We start from the raw sequence: 18,500 nt of genomic DNA on the forward strand, positions 1-18,500 counted from the left end.
GGCTCGTTTATCTGTTCAGCGAGCTCAGAGTCAGAGCCGCAAGTGAAGAGAGGGACTCCTAAGTTATCAGCATTCGGAGTAGATTCGGGCTCAGCCGTGCAGCTCTCCAGGCGGACGGACCGGTAAGGAGAAACAGAGGCGGGAGGATGCTGATCCGCCGGGAGCCGCAGCTTCACCTCAGCGCAAACACGGGATGCTCCTGTAACTTTTGACGTGTTGAAGTTTATCTCTGCTGTTCGTCGCTCTATACTGTCCGCGCTGCTCGCCCGCCATGCCCGCTCCATCAGTCCACAGCGCGCTCTTTCTGTGCGCCTTCCTCCAGCTGTTCCCCCTGCCCGGCGGACAGGTGACAACGTGCCAGGAGGTGCGCACAGTGTTTCAGTCTCTGCATCCGGGCTCCAAGTGGGTCCCCGAGACCCCGGTGTCAGGTAACTGTCATCAACTCCAAGCTTGTGCACGTAGCTCCAGAGGTTTTTACGCATGATGAGTGGTAGCTGCATCCTTGATTGTCTGTGAGCTTAAACAGATTTCTACTGTAAGCACAGTTTCAGCGGACGTTAACGTCACGGTTCTTTATCGCCGTCGAGCCTTCAAGGCTGCTGACTTCTTTAGTATCAGGGCACACACGCGCACACACACACACTCCATCCCGCTGGCTCAACACAAACCTGATCTGAGAAAAATCTATTGTCCAGTTAAGTATCTTGTTAAGATTGCAGGTTGAATTATATAAGCCACCAGTTAACTGTTAAATAATAAAGCACAGAATCGATTGGCTCCAGTATTGATCCAAACACGGAGCCAAGAAACCCAACTTTGACCTGGTCAGTTAACATTTGAAGCAGATGTTTGCATCTTCTGCATTCTGTATTTGTTATGTGGGTTTGAATCCTTTGCTAAGTTTGAGTGTTTTTGTACAGTAGGTGATGATGGACTGCACACAGGAAAAAGATCAGCCCTCTTTCAGTCACAGAATATAGGTGATGTGATGTGAAATATTACCAGCCTGGAAACAGATAATGTTATCCAGAGGGATCGTTTTGGTTTCCCGTGGCTCAAATGCTCAGTGATTCGGCCTCGGAGGAGGAAAGGAAAAGTGACTCAGACGTGAGAAAAAGATGCTGGTGAAATAATTCAGGTGTTCATGGGATGCAGGAACAACTAACCTTGCACCCTGTTTTGCAGAACACAGCATGTTTGTGCACTGAGCCTGTTGCATTCTGATTCAGTATGTAAATGCAAACCCATCTCGTGTGGTGGGGCCGAATCACAGCCAGCTGCAAATGTTAATTGGGTGTTATAGTGTCATGTCAGCACAGGGAAGTGCTCCAGGTACGCATGCATTCTCAGCATTCGATCCTCTCTCACACACACCAACATGCACACGCAAACGCACATGCATACACACATGCACTTCACTCCCATCTGAAGAGGTATACCAAATAATGTAAATGCTCCGTGACCACGGGAGTGCGTAAAGAATCACAAAATGATTCAAATCAAACAGCAGGAACTATGTCATGCTACCTTGCATTAATCTCCTATCTTGCAGTTCAAACCACTGAGCCCTACATGTCTCAGAGCATATCAATCTTTAATCACGCCTCCTCCACCAAGGCCATCAAGCATTTTATCTGCCAGATACGTCGTAGCAGGCCAAGAGAAAATATTTACCCCTCCGCCCCAACAAATCAGAGGCACAGCAGCCCAGCTGTGCACCTTCACTCAGGGATCAGTCTGAGCTGGGCACCCTGCACACCAGGCAGCTCAGAACTGGAAATCACTGGAAATCAATCCACCAGTCAGCCACAGGACAATTCATCCTGGCCAGTTAAGAGGTAGTTTGGTTTACATATTCCCCTGATGCTCACGGCTACCACTGTTGCAGATTAATCACTGGGTTTATTAAGTGAGCGGGTAGTAAAGTGCTTTATCAAGTGACCGATGATGAAGCACCACATTAATATGCGTCGTAAATACTAGATTTTCAGATTAGTGTAGAACACAGATTTGTTATGTTTTAGATCCTGGAGACGGATCAAAAAAACTAAAATCTGTTTAAAGGAAATAACATTCAGCACTATCATCCCAAAGTAAAACAAATAACATAATCATTTAACAGTTTGTTCAGCCTAACACGGGTTAACACCCCTCTGGATTTAAGTGACCATAAGCATGACTTTCTGGCAAACAAAATTAATACATTTTTGTTTATGCATATAGCCCATATAACACTTATTTTCCTGATTTGCTGTAAGAATCAGTACATTTAAATGACAATTTTTGTAATTTATCATCTTTATCAAATTAATTTGTGGCAGAGAGAGAGGTTACTACCTCAGCAGGCTACATTTATACAAACAGGGTTTTGATCATGGTCAGAAGAGGAAAAATAATTGAAGGAGAATAAAATCGATTTTGCAACTACTGATAGAATCTTAGATGCATTTTTTTGCGTAAACTATACGCAGGTTATTATGAGTTGTCCAATAGATTGACGTGTAAAAAAATGAATTGAGGCACCTGTTACACAGTTCTATAGACAATATGATTGATATAGGATGACATAACTAACCAGTGCCTCTCTTATACACTCCAAACATTTGCAAACTGTTCAGCCTACATGGGAAGACATAATGTAGGTGTAAGGGGTGAATATGTTATAAATAATATTACTGAAAATAATTCAGGGCAAGGCAATTAAACCGAAAAGAATTTTGCAAACAGCAGCTTAAACTCCATTTTAAATAAAAAAAAACCCAAAACAAAACAGATTGTGCCTTTAGTTTAACTGTTTTGAATGGTTAGCCTAAAAGCTATCAGTCAGTGACCCCTGTTGTTTTTGGTCGTGGGGCAGGAACATTGAGGATAAATATTAGCAGCAGGTTAAGACACCAATTCACACTTTTCTGTATTTAATATCTGTTAATTAGTTTACACGCTACTATTTGTGTGTGTGTTTGCCTGAGCCTGACTCAAGTCGCGTAGCGGTTAGTCGCTAAGCTAGTCAGACAAATGTACGAGCTGCTCCGGTTGCTAGTTAATTGAGTGTATTGGTAGTTAGCTTGAAGTATCAACAATGTAGCCTATGAAATGCAGAGTCCCTCTTGCTGCTACTTTACTGTAATGACTTTTAGAGTAGCCTACGTCCACATGATTAAAAAGGATCTTCCCTCTGTTGTTCTTAAAGCCCCTGAACACCCACACAGGTGTTTTGAGTTAACCTAGTTAAATAGCCCTCTTCATAGGGCTGTGTGGGTGTGTCTACTGTGATTGACTGACATCTGTCAGAGTCTTCCAGAGTGCTTCCTGTTAGCTTTGTTTCACCTGCTGTTCATTCTTAGTGGTAGACGGACATTTATGGCCTCGTAAATTTACATCAAATTTTAATCAAAGCCCCGCCCACCTTCAACCCAAGCAGAGGTCTAATCAGCTAAAATGACTGAAAACACCGGTGTGGGTGTTCAGGGGCTTTAAAAAGTTTTCCGTCCACACGGCCTCATCTCAAGAATATCTGTGTCCACACAAAACCCTTAACGCGGGCAAAAACACTGTAGTTGACATACCAGGCCTATATATGGCGCTGTAACTCTGCCACAGAAATACACCAAAAACGGAGAAGAAGAGACAGAGCACGTGCATAAAGATTGCGCCCTGTATACAAACCCAACACAACAACAAGAAGGAGTGAACTGTAGTAAACCTAATAGGCTTAGTAGCTTCTGCAGCAAGAACACAAGCATGTAGTCTGCCATGGTGTCGTTGTTGTCATGTGACATTGTGGGGTAAGAGGTGGTGGGATAAGAGGTCGGGTCGAGAGGTGGGACGATGACATCATCGCTTCACGAAATAGGCGGATTCACTGTCCACACGACAATGCAAGAGCTGCGTTTTTTTGTAATTCACTCTGGGACCAGGTTTCCGAAAAAAGCGGTTTCTGGCTCCCATCACACCTCCGTGTGGATGAAAGGCCAAAACTATAAAAAAAAAACGTTTGTGGTTACAGCAAAATGCATCTTTGAGTGGATGGGCCCTAAGACTCACACACACCACGGGGCTCTCGACTCGCTTTCATATAACGTTACTGTAGGTGCCAACAGAGGAGGAGGGAGAGGCACGGGCAATCAGCGCTGAGTTGCAGATAGGTTAATGTTTTATGCAGGGTCGTTGGCAGTGTGTGACTTATATAAAAAATTCAGATTCTTTGATTGGATTTCTATAGGTTCATTATAATTGAAGTCGCAAAACACACATTAGTGACCCAATAATGGTCCATCTGTCCTAAAAATATACAGTATATCCATAAACCCATTCTCTTATGCATATTTAGCAGTATTCTGGCAGAATTTAGCATGACCAATATACTGTAATGACTATTATGTATCCGGTTGGGATCACTTCAACCAGTGTTGTTGTTTTGTTGTTTTGTTTTCGCATTATATGGATAATTTTCAGGAGTAAAGTTATCCAGTAATTCAGAAGAAGAAACATTAGAGGGAAGTCTGACAAAATAAACACACTTTTACGTAACGTTAGCACATGCAGGCCCATTTATTTTCTGATTTCGTTTTCTGTTAATCATCTTGGGACCCTTCAGATTTCTCTTGTGACTGTGTGGAGGCCCCGAACCCATGGTTGGGAACCACTGGAATAATGTTGTATCGATTTAATGTTTTTCAGTAATGCAAAAATAGTTGCATTACCAAACATTGCATCATCAAAAGTAATCATTCAATGCTTCTTACACGCACTACTATATTCAGGATTTCTCTGTAGATTCACACATCCACATATTCAAGCAGCTCTTGCTTCATCGTTTCATTATTCTCAAAAATGTGCAAAGTCACATTCTATTCTAAAGAAAAGTAAACTCTAGGTTTTTCATGGGCTTTCTTCAAAAAGTGACACATATTCAACTTTCTAGGTGTGTTTCCACTATTTCATACTATCTTTTATATCCAGTGTGACATTGAAATGTCTTTCATCATTCCAGACAATATTTAAGCAATGCATGAAAATTTAAAAAGTAATATCCTGACTGAGACAGAGTTATGGCATCAGGCTTGTACTTTAGGATTTCCATAAATCCTAGCTCCTCCACTTTTGACTTAATGAGCCTTTGTTTTACATTCTGCAAAAGCATGAACTATGCAGTCACCTCATATATTTAGTCCACTTTTGGTCCGATTTTTGGGTCATCCATAAAACATTTTTGTCATTAATTTATACAGAATCAGTTGAAGGGTTTCAGCCACAGTTACATCTGCTGTAATTGTTCTTAACTTTGTGATTGCTTAAAATTTGGCGAGTAAATGCGAAGCAGGGGGCTCGCTGTGCAGCCTAATGTAACAGTTCTTCAGTGAGGCATACAGCTAATGAAAGATTGATGAATTTAAATGTTGTGGATGGCTTGCTGTGATTTGACTGAGGAAATATCACTTTCTGTGTGTGTGTGTGTGTGTGTGTGTGTGTGTGTGTGTGTGTGTGTGTGTGTGTGTGTGTGTGTGTGTGTGTGTGTGTGTGTGTGTGTGTGTGTGTGTGCGTGTGTATGTGATAGCCGGGGAGCCGTGCAGTAGCCTGTATTGATATGGTGTATGGTGTGGGGGAGGTGGCTGATTCAGAGAGATGTCCGCAGGAAGGCAGAGCAGAATTCTAATACTGCTGCATGTGGTGCCAGGGGGCAAAACACCAAAATACACGAGTTTTTCTTTCTGCCAACATGATTCAAAAGAGGTAACAACATTACAGTGGAGATGTGAAAAAAGCAAACTGTGCTGTAAGAGGACCACTCATGTCTTTGTTGCGGCTGTTGCAGTGGGTGGTTGTAGTGTCTGAAGGTGAAACGGAGGCTGGGTGTCAGTTCACTCCATCTCGTAGTCATATATGTGTGAGAGAGGCGCTCGAGCAGCGCTGAGCACTTACCCCAGGACATGAGTGTGAAAGCAGCTCCATCAGTGTCAGCGGTTGGTTTGAGCGGAGGATGTGGTGGATCTCTGACAGCAGCATGCTGACCTGATTCATGAGAGCAGCATCAGATTCTCACTAAATGGAAGAATAGTACTAGTTTGCTCGAGGCTGGGCTGACAGCTGCCACTTATTTCAACACAAAATCCACAACAATGGTCCTGCAAACTTTCTTTTTTTCTCCACTGAGCTGAAACTTATGAGCTGTTTTCTCATATGAACATCGGACAATGTGCACGGAATCAGATGAGGACATTGTCCCGAGTTTCCCTTTCAAACCTAGCACTCAACAGGAGATTGTCCGTGTCAGATGCTTTCTCACTTACTGGAAATTAGGGTTGGCCAATTGGAGAGAAATAACTTTGTGCATCGGCAATTGTAGTTTTTAAGAGTGATTTGATTTTTTTGGGGCCTTTCTAGTTTTATTTGTATAATAATACTAAGAACGAGCCGCTGCTGAGCGCTCATAGAGCTCCCGTTAACAGCTGCTCATCAGACTGCGGAGGAAGCCAGCATATTTTCACATCATTGGCCCATGAATTAAGGATTTAGTTCAACCAAATCAGAGTTGGTGATTGTTGAACAGTGGAAAGACTAACTGAGATGCTTTTGGTGAGTGTGTTTTGATGAATGAACTAAGGTAATTAAGCTAACATCTTAGTTTGTTGAAAGAGAGCAACTTGAATTCAGACGATTTTCCTGTTCAACAAGACAAATAAGTATAGAATATGCTTTTCCTTCACAGGTTGTTATTAGCACACTTCATTACAATACTTCATTTAGTTAAGGAGAAGAGTGGCGCCTGGGTAGAGCGTTCAGGAGGCAGGAAATTATGTGGATTGTACCGCGTTCATGTGGCCAGTTCTCTGTCTGTACCTTGAATTTTGACCATTTTGGCATCGGCCCTTACTGACAAAAGTTCCCCGAATCTCATCGTCTCCCCAGTTAGACATTATCGTTGGTGTCTTTGTGTAAATCACCCTTTTTCTTCACCCACGGATATTTTTTTTCTTTTGGTTAAGCCTGAACCACATAATAGAAACGTCATCAACACGTCCCCTCGCTCGCTGGCAGTTCTCAAACTTTGGGCTCAATCGGACACTACAGAGACTTCGTCCTATGGAGCTGGCAGAGTAATGGAATCGGACATTTGCATTCTCACATACAGCCCCTTCCGGGTAGTGTCTAGACAGGTTTAGGGTTGCAGTGCATGTGGGAAAGGGGCTTTAGTTTCATGTTGTTTGATATTGCTCAGCAGGACGCCAGAAAAAGGACCTGGAGATGTGGACTCCTCAGTAATTGGCTGTAGGGTCAGGTCAGCGGGGCTTATTGTTTATCATTATAAAACTGAACAACAAAGAAGAACGCTCCTGTTGAGATCACACCAGACACGACTAATAGGTGGATCAGTTTGACTTGCGGCGAGAGGTCTTTTTGTGTTTTGTATCATTCAGCTTTCCTTTTGTGAAACATCCCTATTTAATGACGGGCACTTGCCTCATTGTTTTGTGTACGCTTTAAAAAAAAAAGAGGATCAGGCTCTCTCACATTCATGCTTCCAGCTTTCAAGTTATTGCTTCATCAAACGGTTTAAAGTAGAGCAGTCAGCAAAGCACTGAAAATACTTAAAACAATTGTAATCCCTAGTAGCTAATGATATTATTATTCCTTAGGTTGGTTGAAAACTGCGCCATGTTCATTTCTTTTATTGTCTCTACAAAGTGACACTGGCTTATTTTGCCCTGGAGAGGAAGCCGAGGAGTCCCACATGCTTCCACTCAACACTGGTAGTCGATGTATAATTTATGCTCATAATGAACAGCTTTTAACATATTCTATATCTTAATACAACTTGTTTTCCCCCCATGGTCTCCATCATTAAACTTGCATAGTGATAGCTTTCTAATTGGTGCTAGGAAACGTGTGGCTGGTCCCTGTTCCCTTGGCTTGGAGTCCTTGTTAAAGATGTAAAGGAGGGGGACTCCTTTCTGTGTGTACACAGGACTGTTGAGCCCCTGCTGGAGTTTTCACCCTTGGCACTTCAACAGCAACTTCACATCATGAAAGCAGCGAAGGATCGTCAGTGAAGGCAGTGACGAACCGAAGGGCGAGAAATTAGTTATTAAAAATAAGCATTTGAAAGACCTTGACACTCGTGAAAACGGCAGCTGTTCTACATGTTGAATCAACCCTTCATTTCAGAGTATTGATTGAAAGTAGGTAATGATTCAAAGGCGTCACCTTGGACTGAGTTTGTATGTTGGGGAAATTTACATCTAAATTGCTCCTCGCCTTGCACCTTGTCTCTCTTCATGTTGTTTGAGAGCGAGGCCATCGGGACACAAAAATCAACTAATTAACCAATAACAGACTGATGGAAAGGTGTTTTCAGTGCCCGGTAGCTATTAAGCTCAAGGTAGGTGAAGTGAAACAAGCTCGGAACAAAACTGTGCAGGGATGACAAGGAATATAAAAAAGAGAGCAGGGAGGAGGAAGAGAGCTGAGCCTAAAGCAAAGAGGAGAAGCAGGAAGCTTATTCCCAAGCGATCTGTCAGTCAGAAAGAAGGCTTTATTTAGACTGTGTGATTTTATTATTTGTGAAACTCTACGGGGAATCATTTTCCTGTCGAATCCTTCACTTATTCGTCACTGCAGTGGAACTTCTGTAATGAAAGACATTTATCATCTGCAAAACGACAAACGTGCAGATGAAACTGTCTGTTTCACCGGAGATAATTGCCAAATCCCTGTCTCTTTCATGCACCGACCACGCTCACCTCACCTATGGTGCTATTGACAGCTTAATAATTCTGCCCCTGCAGCTTGAAATGAGCTTGATCTTATCTGTCAGGAGTCCTTTGTCGGTATTGATTTAAGATATTAAGCTTGTCAGTATGCATACAAAAGGTGCTGTGTGACAGTTTTATTGCCTGTTTCACTCATTAGGCTTTAAACCCTGATGGTCGCCAGGAGTGCGCTGCCGGGGAGTTGGCCGAACCTGTTCTCTGTTTCGCCTCCCCAGTTGTGCTTAATTATCAAGACTGTCACTCTCTTGCATCTCCTGCTAGTTTAACTTCCCTCCATGCCTGCTGCTTTTTATTGTTACAGTCTGAGCTTTGTTTCTCAGGATCTATTGTTTGAAGAGCTCAAAAAGACAAATCCTCAAACCAATAGGGAGATTCCCTTTCCATATTAAGATAAACCCTCCATCTCAACAAAAGCCTTTCTTCTGTCTTTTGACATGCTTGTTATCAAGACTTTTCATATACATGTATATATACTGGAGATCAAAATTAGAGAACAACGTATTAATACTTGATTTATTCTAAAATATTGTTCGTTTTCATTGTTCAGAATATCCGCTGTGGCTATACCACTGCTGTACTAACATGTTTTTTAAATAACCTAGGCACTTCAACAAAAACCTTTATTCTGCGAATAAACAGTGAGCAAAATTAGAGAACAGTAACCATTGTGTCAGAAGAAACGATGTAAACAATGTTTTCTTTTATAGGATTGAAAAATGAACAGGAAGTGTAGAGGCCACAGCTTTGAATGACTTCAGCACATCTGCGCCCACAGGACATCACTAGTTTCTCTCACTGCTCTGGTTTGATCTTGGTCCATTCTGACTCAGTCTCTTCTACAGTTCGGTAACTGTAGTGGGTTTAATAGACTTTACTTTGTTGCCAAGGATTTTCCAGAGATTCTCTATGTGGTTTAGATCTGGACTCTGACACTTCCTCCTCCATATTTAACTGACTTCATACACTTTGGGTTCAGTCTTTCCTCAGTCTGACGTTGACCATAATGTTTCCCATCAGACCCAAATAAATTAATCTTGAGCAATGTCATGTCATTGTTTTGGGGGATGTTTCCTTCAGCAGGAGTTGGGCCTCTTGTACAGCTACATGTTAGGGTGAAATCAAATGTTTATGTGAACCTCCTTCAGCAACATGCAATACCTTCACTGCAACTGTCTCACAATCATTTGCAATTTTCATTCAAGACAATGTCCCCTGTCACACTGTAAAACGGGTTAAACAGTTGTTGAAGCTAAGGATGTTGATATAATGAAATGACCAGAGCAGAGTCCAGATCTAAACCCCATAGAAAATCTCTGGAAAATCCAGTACAGTTAGTGAACTGTGGAAGAGACTGAGTCAGAATGGACCAAGATCAAACCAGAGCAGTGAGAGAAACTAGTGATGTCCTGTGGGCGCAGATGTGCTGAAGTCATTCAAAGCTGTGGCCTCTACACTTCCTGTTCATTTTTCAATCCTATAAAAGAAAACATTGTTTATATCTTCTCGTCTGACACAATGGTTACTGTTCTCTAATTTTGCTCACTGTTTATTCACAAAATAAAGGTTTTTGTTGAAGTGCCTTGGTTATTTAAAACACATGCTAGTACAGCAGAGGTATAGCAGCAGAGGATATTCTTTTAAATTCTGATCAAGAATTTATACTTTGTTCTCTAATTTTGATCTCCAGTGTATATTAGACACATACAAATTTACAATCTGAGCCCTCCCTCCAAGTTAATGTCCCTGCTTTCCGACTCTTTATCCTCTGCATCTTGACCAACAGCAGCTGAAGCCAGTAGACTCCCCTGACATTTGTTTACCACGCTATCAATCAGGCCCTTGTCACTGACGCCTCTCAGGCAGCAGATCCTGCAGACAACTCCTAGATGGAGCTTGGCACGTTACGACTGCAGCCTCCTCTGAAGCTTTCAACAGCCACATGGGAAAGAAAGAGAGAGAGAGAGAGGAAGCATGAAGGAGAGGGAGCTCCTCTTTGTATTTAAACATCAAATGGTTGTGCCCTATTTATGTCGGCGTGATGTCTGTATGTGCATCGTTTTAGAGGAGTGATTTGGGAATTAAGCTGGAAATTTATAGCTTGTGTTTAGAAAGTGTGTATTCCACTGGACCTTTCTCATTCAACAGAGGTTTTTTTTGTGATAACGGCAACATCAATTTAAGTTCAGGAGTCACTAAAAGACACTTTATTTGAGCTACAGTTTAATATCTTCCCCTTACTATGAGAAGAGATTTACAGCGTTGCTATGACACTGGGATAGAAGCATGTTCTCCAAATAACAAAAAAGAAATAATGGTTCTTTGTAAAAGATGTCCTCCAGTGCATCACCACACAGAACTACAGTTTATTCAGCATCACTGTTGCAGCAGCTGAGCCACCTTTGCTATCCTTGATCAGACTCAGTTGTAACTGTGGAGTCTTAATTGCCTTCCTCACTGGAGACTTGTCAAATATAACTAATTTCTTCAGGGAGTCTTTTCTTTGATCCGGTTGTGTACGGCTGTGATCGGAGCAATGAAAAATCCTTGTAGTCTTAGTGTTGCCTTCACTGGTTTACACCTGGACCTTTCAAAAGAGCTCTGGGAATCCAATTATTCCTCATCTGTGTAAACAGCCTGTAATGTCAGTGGCCACCAGGTGCAGAATTGTTGTTTCATCACCTTCAATCTTATTCATGGCTATTTAAAAAAAACAACATATTTAGTGAAAGCATGATGAAGCTTGGGTTCGGGTTCTGCATTATGAACTGCTCCCGCATGGCCTTCATCTTTGTGCCTCAAAAATACTTTTATTTAATCCTCTGTGTGAAAAGAGTAGCCTGGAGTGGTGGGAAACTTTCTGTTGACCAAATTGATCTCTGAGGGGGAACAACACAGCTACAGTGTACTGCTTGAATGTGCATCCTCAAAATGAATATTTTTTTTCAACAGCAATTTATTTTTGACTTCAGCCGAGCTAAATAACACAGACTCTACATAATGATCACAGGCTCATTAAGGCGGCAGAATCTGATAGTGTTTTCTGCGTTTAGCATGCAGAGGATGCAGCTGAACCTTTTATGTGTGAAGGAAGGGGCTTCTACTTTTTGAACATTAAACAAAAGTGGCTTTGCAGCTCCTTCCCTCTCCTCATCCACACTTCTGTCTCTGCTGATTTCCTGCCAGGTGCGGATCTGCAGGTTTGCCAAACCAAAGGCCCGACCTGCTGTTCCAAGAAAATGGAGGAGCGCTATCAGGTAGCTGCGCGCAGCAACATGGAGTCTGGTCTGCAGGTTGTCAGTGCTCAACTCAAACGTATTATCATCCAGAACGCCGCCATATTCCAAGGTGAGTGGTGACCACAGTATGCCTCAAATAGACAAGGTGTTTTCTTTTTAACTAGCATGGAGAAAAAACATGCTCGATATGACATTCTCAAATCAACATGGTCAGTATGCACTTTCTTGGCTCCACATCCCTGTACATGCCAGCAGCTCACTCCTCCAGACTGTGAGTCACATATAAATAAAGCAGAAGCATAATGCACACAGACAGGGATGAGACGCTCAGCTGCTGTTCAACTAAATGTTAGAAATGGCGGAGACGTGTGGTTAAAGTGACTTTAGATGTAGTGTTGTTGTCTGTGCCAGACATGTTGTTCCAGAAAGTGACAGCCTCCTGAGAGTTTGGCGCACTGCAGACAGTGATGACTGTTATTCACAGAGTGGAAAACGCCAGTCAGCAGTGGTCCTGGGAAGCACTCACAGATGAGAGGTCAGAGGAGACTGACTGGTTTGAGTGATTGTGGCTAACGGATGTATGCAGAGTAACAGCTCGGTGCAACAGTGATGCGAGAGACGTAGAAAATGTCAAAACTGCTGTCAGCTGAGAACACGATGATGATGGTGCAGGAGGCAGGTGACTGCTGAGAGGGAATGAGTGAACAGTGAAATGACACTTGATCTAACAATGCTGGAAGCAGGTATATTATAAAAGTCAGCAGGAACTGTATGACACCATTAAATCAGCATTTCCTTGCTGAGTTGTCGCTTTCAAGAACTGAAACTGCTCTGAGCCTCCTCTTTTCCCCTCTTTTCCCTTATTCTTGGCTAAACCAAAGTTTCTCAAAGTTTCCTTCAAAGTTCTCAAGTGTTTGAGAAAACCTTTAATAAAGCAGCAACAAAGATTTTCTATGAAAGGAATAGTTGGACATCTTGGGAACTGCTCTTAATACCTTTCTTGTTAAGGCCCAAACGCACTAAGAGCATTAATTGACGTGCGTCAACTAATAATTACTGTACAGACATAAGAGTGGTATCCATCTACTCATGTGAGTCTCTGTAATAAAGCAAAGTTTTTATAATGAATATGCACTTTGTTAGACTGAACCACTTAAAGTAGTTGTTTCTGGGGTAAATATATGATTAAACATGTCACATGTGGACAGTAGTGTTTTAAAAAGTAACATAGTGTAAGAAAAGGAGGTTTAGTTTAGTTACTAAAGCTATTAATTTAATGTGAAACTCAATGCAAATGTGTGTATCACAGGAAGAGAGAAAATAGCATGTTTTATTGAAACTTAGAATTCTCCATGATATGACATAAAAATGAAATGCTTAAAAGCAGAGATGTGTGATATTTATATGATTTACGTGAAGAGCTAAAACAGATGTGTGTTACATGATTTAACTGAAGTGCTGAAGCACAAATGAGTATGTGTACATGATTTTTGAATTGTTTACTAAAACACACAGGAGAAGCAATCTGGAAAGACACAGAAACCACATCTTCTACATCTCCTCCATTGTACCTGCTTTCATACAGGAAAATGATCATGTGATGTCAATCTTCAGTGCCTGGGTGAACATTGGTCAAGATACTAAAAAACAACATGAAGCTACCAAAACAAGAAATCCATTTTTCCTGTGAGGCCATTGAAAAGTACAGAAATTTCATAGGTATCATTACATCCACATGCTGGCTGTGAGTCAGCAGGCATGCTGCACTGGCAGCTCACGACCATTTAATGGATCGGCCCATGTATCTGGTTTATGATCCGATACCCGATCCAGCTAATTTGTCAATATTGGTACCGAAATCCGATCCTAATATCAGATCGGTGCATCCCTCATGGAAACAACACTATCTTCCTCTTACAGTTGAAAAGTTGAATTCTCAAGTGACAGAATGCACCTTTGCTCAATCCAGTACACTCAAGTGTGTTGCTGCTACACCCTCTCTTGGTCTGATTAAACAGCCGTAGCTTATCGTGGCTGATGTCACCAATATATTGTGATTTCTACTGTACAGCAAACGTAATTTTGGCTCACTTTTAACAAAAACCTCAATTTAAAGTAACTGTTGCAAACTTAAAGAACTAAGTAAACTCCCAGAAAACAACAGGGTCCACAACTTTTCCTCCTCAGTGCAGCCATATTTGCAACAGCTGTTTTGAAATATCCCTTTCGTGTTTAATGTTGAGCTTTTGTTATCATGCTGCACAGGCCTTTTCAATCCAGCGCAGCAGCTCTGTTTACTGTCTCGGGGTTTCCACTTGAAGTGGGATGTGCAGACTCACTGGGACAACCTTTTTGAGAGCACACCCTCATGGGCTGTGACACGCGGCACCATCCTGACATGCCAATTAAAACTTGAGGTTTGATGGGGGCCGTGGGGTTTGCTTGAATTGGATGTTGCACACTAACTATGTTAGAGACTACTGCTGTGGTTTGGCTGCACTTTCCTAGAAGGGGTTCAATGCTAATTGCTTTAGCATAGGGCTTGAGAAAACTCTCCAAACAGCCCCCAGGCTGAAATCCTTTTAACATCCTGGTCTTATCTGTTTCCTTCTTCTTCATTTTCACCCTCCTCTTTTTCTTCTCTTTGTCTCTGACCCTGTCATCCTCTCTCTCCATCTCTGTCTCACTCAATCTACTTGACTTTTCTTACTCCTACTTTCTCCCTCCATCTGTCTCTTCCTCTCGCGTCGGTGCTACTACTGGGAATTGAGTGCATGCCTTGTTTGCAATCTTCTTTGCTGCTCTCTGTCTCTTTTCTTCTGCACTCACTTCTGCCAGAGATCAAAGGGCTTCCCCTTTCCACTCCTCTGTCTCCCATCTCAGAGTGCTCTCTCTATCCCTGCATCCCCCCTCTCCTTCCAACTCCAACTCCACCTGCCCTGCTCTGCTTTCCCAAGCTTAGACTACACCAGAGGTTTTCACCCTTTTGAAGTCAAGTTCTCCAAACAATAGAAAAAGTAATGGCTCTGCCTATCTCTGTCTTTTAAGCTGTACGATGACAGGCTGCTTTAACACAAGGCTTTTTCAAGATCAATACCAGGAAATAGGTACGGCATTAGGGATTTCTAATGATGCATGGCTCTTACGCATACTTTCTCATAATGCCATTTGCCAATCTAATGAGCCTGAGCTGATCTCTTTCTAGTAAACCAGGGAGATGCTATGCTATGGATAAACTGCAGCATCCACTCTGATATGTGAAGGTCTCTTGGATTTCATTTTGATTCATATTAGCGAGATGATATCATCATCTCCCCTGGTGTGCTGTGATTGCCTCTCACGCAATTGCCTGATGTTGTTCAATTTAGTTCAAAATGAGAATCTGTGAACCTGTGCAGGACACATCTTTATATCTAATCTTTTAAAATGAGACGCCGATCTTGTGGATGCTGAGAATTGAACTGAGAATATAAATTATGGAGTTCAATATTACTAAAGAGTGCATTAGTATGTGATGCTGCACGTCATTGAGCAGCCTAGAGATTACTCGATACCTGAAAGTTATTGCAGTGTTTTGTCTGAAGAGGTCAGTGGTAAGGGTGACATGAGAGTACCCAGATGGGCACTACTCTGAGTTTACTTGTCACAGGAAGTACCAGTGTCAGGAGGTTGTTTGAGAGAAGTCAATAACTCATTACTTACTACACAATGCAATAGTAATGACATTACTTTACTAATTACATGTGTAATAAAATGTGTAGAAATAGAAAACAACTGCAATTTATAAGGAGGTGGTTGAAGTGGGTGTACAGAGACCAAGACCACCGTCTTTCCCTAACCCTAACCAAAAGCTGTGTGTCCAGATATCACCATTTTAACGTTTAATAACGCTGTACATGTGAGGTATATTGTTTCGCAAGATCAGATATTGTAGGGAAATAAATTCAATAGACTGCCTGAACTTTGTCCAAATATATTCAGTATCAACATTTTACAATTTAACTGATACGTTCTTTTAAACATTTTCATTGTGTTACATTGTGTTGATCAGAATTGTAAACTCACCCAGCTCTACTTCAAGGCTGCAACAAGTCCATAACAATGTCCTCCCACTGTGGCTCTGCTGACGTAAGCTCAGATTTATGTTTGTGTGATTATGCTGCACATCTCGTACCATGCCCTCTTCCTCACCCATCTTCTCTGTCTGTATCCTCTGTGTAACTGCCCCACAGAGCAAAACCCCATCCAAAACCATCTTCTGGCATTCACAGGTGATTGGCAGCTCTAATTGCTGTTATTTCCCCGGTGAAGTGTCCTTCAGAGCGGTGCTTCTGCTGCTCAACCTGAGCCTGCGGATTAGAAATTACATCATCCCCTCTTGTTAATGAGACAGACTTTTATTTATCTTTTAAAAAACTGATTTGTTGAGGTTATTACTGGGTAAGATCTGAAAGCCACCATGGTTGAGTGGCAGTGCAGACAGAATTTGGGTGATTTTTTGCAGTGCAGTGCTTGTGTAAAATGATCAGAAAAAGAGCCTCTCTTGACTGCAGCGCTGGTGGAGAGAACAAGACCACACGGCTGTCTGCCTGGCCTCATCACAGCTCCATGATCCTCTGCAGCCTGTGGAACAGTCTTCACCCAGAGGGGAGTCACACTCAAGTCCAAAGAGCAAACCCAATTAATAAACATGAGAGGACAGAGTTGGCCCGATTGCTTATATAGTCAAAAATGTGGGGAGCAAAGTTGAGCAGCGTGAGGGTGTGTGTGTGTGTGTGCAGATATCAGAGAGTCTGTGTGATATCTGCTGAAAAAGAAAAAGTGGGACAGCAAGCCTGGTGCTCCTGGAATGACTCAATGAGTCCATAGAAGGCTGGCTCAGTGGGGTGTTCGAAAACAGGTCTGACTTGGACTACTTTCAGGCAGCATGAGGGCGATCTGTATGTGGCTTCACTCATTGCTGCGAGGCAGGGGAGCTTTCTCCACTTTACTCTGAACTCACAGGGGCCACGCTCTGCAAATGAGCGGGAGTTTGGAAGAAGCTTGAAAGGATGCTGATATCTATTTTTTTTTTTATCAGATATAAAGACAACAGGCAACCCAGGGCGTACATTGCTCAACAAACTTGCAGAATATCCATAAGGGGCGTGCACTCACACACCGTAATTGAAAAAGTTCACTCAAAAGAAGTGTGAATAAATCTCCTTTTGTGTCCTTGAATTCCTCATACCTCATTCCTAGCGGGCCAACAAATTAGCATCTCATTAGAAGTCTCAAAAAATTCTATCGACTTCCCCCTCTTCTTCTGGACGGGTTTTAATTACTCTAAGTGTATAAGGAATTAGAATGTCAGACCCTGTGGCCCTGGTGGAGGTTGTTGACCTTGAGAAGTTTGCCCTCATTTGTCTCCAATAGTGCTGAATAGACATTTACCGTGGCAGTAACCCAAACGAGATGTGGCAGGAAGTGGATGATGCAGAACCTGGCAGGCCCGAGCTGCCTCTCCATTCAGCAGCCAATAATCAAAATCAAATCTCACTGCCCTCTGCTCGTTAGCCATCCGCTCGATCCAGAGCGCTGCGGACGTCTGGCCCGAGCAGACCTTTCCTCCCTTCTTCTCATCATCTGCTTTCCAATAATCATTCCCGGCCTCACGCTCTCCACGGAGTCATTTTGTCTTCTGGAGAAGTTTCCCGGAGTAATACAATAAGAGTGAGGACTGGTGGGATATATGCCTGCTGAGAGATGTCTGAAGTTGTTTACTTGCTGCCCCGGGCTAATCTGATAACTTAATGATGGGGAGAGGCAGTTTTGCTATGTCCAATGGGTTCCTTCGAGCATCGTTTACCACACACGATGGGGTTTACCAGCCATTACCGCATCTTCTTCTATCAATTCGTAATTAGATTTGAACTTAATTGCTGTGTTTTATCATTATGCGTCACTTCTTGGTTTGCTTGTAATGGGGTTTTCGGTACTTTTTGAGCACTCTGCTGGGCTGGCAAACTGTTGTACAGATTGATACTTAATAAAGCAGTGTAATACTGGGAAGCACTCAGTCTGTTTGAGTTCTGAGTTTCTCTTGGTGCTTTGGAGCCACAAAGGGAAAAAGTCAGAGTGTCTGTTTGCAGTGAACAGCCACGGAGAATATTTGCTATAGACACATAGTGTAAGCACCAAAACATCCAGGTACAGCAAATGCACCGGTGACGCCACCCTTCTTAGCATTTCCTCTCATTATCCAGTCTGCTGCTTGGGGAGACAGTCTGACTTGAGACACTGAATCACAAAAGGCAAATACAAATCCGATGTTGTGAGCAGTTTGCCACTGAATTAAGATGACATGGTCTGCAGGTGAACCTAATGTGTGTAATATGTGTCACATTTTCAGGAGCGTCTATTTAGTTCCAGACAGAAACTTACCACATAGCTTATCCTAAAATATGCAGTAGAAATAGTGTTTTCTGTTCATTTGAAGTGTCTACTCTGTTTC

The 18,500-nt window shown here is 42.4% G+C and overlaps 1 protein-coding gene across 1 annotated transcript in view; it reads left to right on the plus strand.

Annotated features, from left to right (window-relative positions):
* Nucleotides 1-271: 271 nt before the first annotated feature.
* The window catches only part of gpc3 (glypican 3), a gene marked incomplete at both ends in the record, with an annotated part of 115,336 nt that continues 97,107 nt past the window's right edge, over nt 272-18,500 (plus strand). The window contains 2 exons of the mRNA XM_083914828.1: nt 272-428; nt 11,955-12,116. Coding sequence (XP_083770954.1) covers nt 272-428; nt 11,955-12,116 — 319 coding nt within the window. The remainder of the gene's footprint in view (nt 429-11,954; nt 12,117-18,500) is intronic.

This window comes from Echiichthys vipera (assembly GCF_963691815.1).
Source record: "Echiichthys vipera genome assembly, chromosome: 6".
In the NCBI taxonomy this organism is placed as follows: domain Eukaryota; kingdom Metazoa; phylum Chordata; class Actinopteri; order Perciformes; family Trachinidae; genus Echiichthys; species Echiichthys vipera.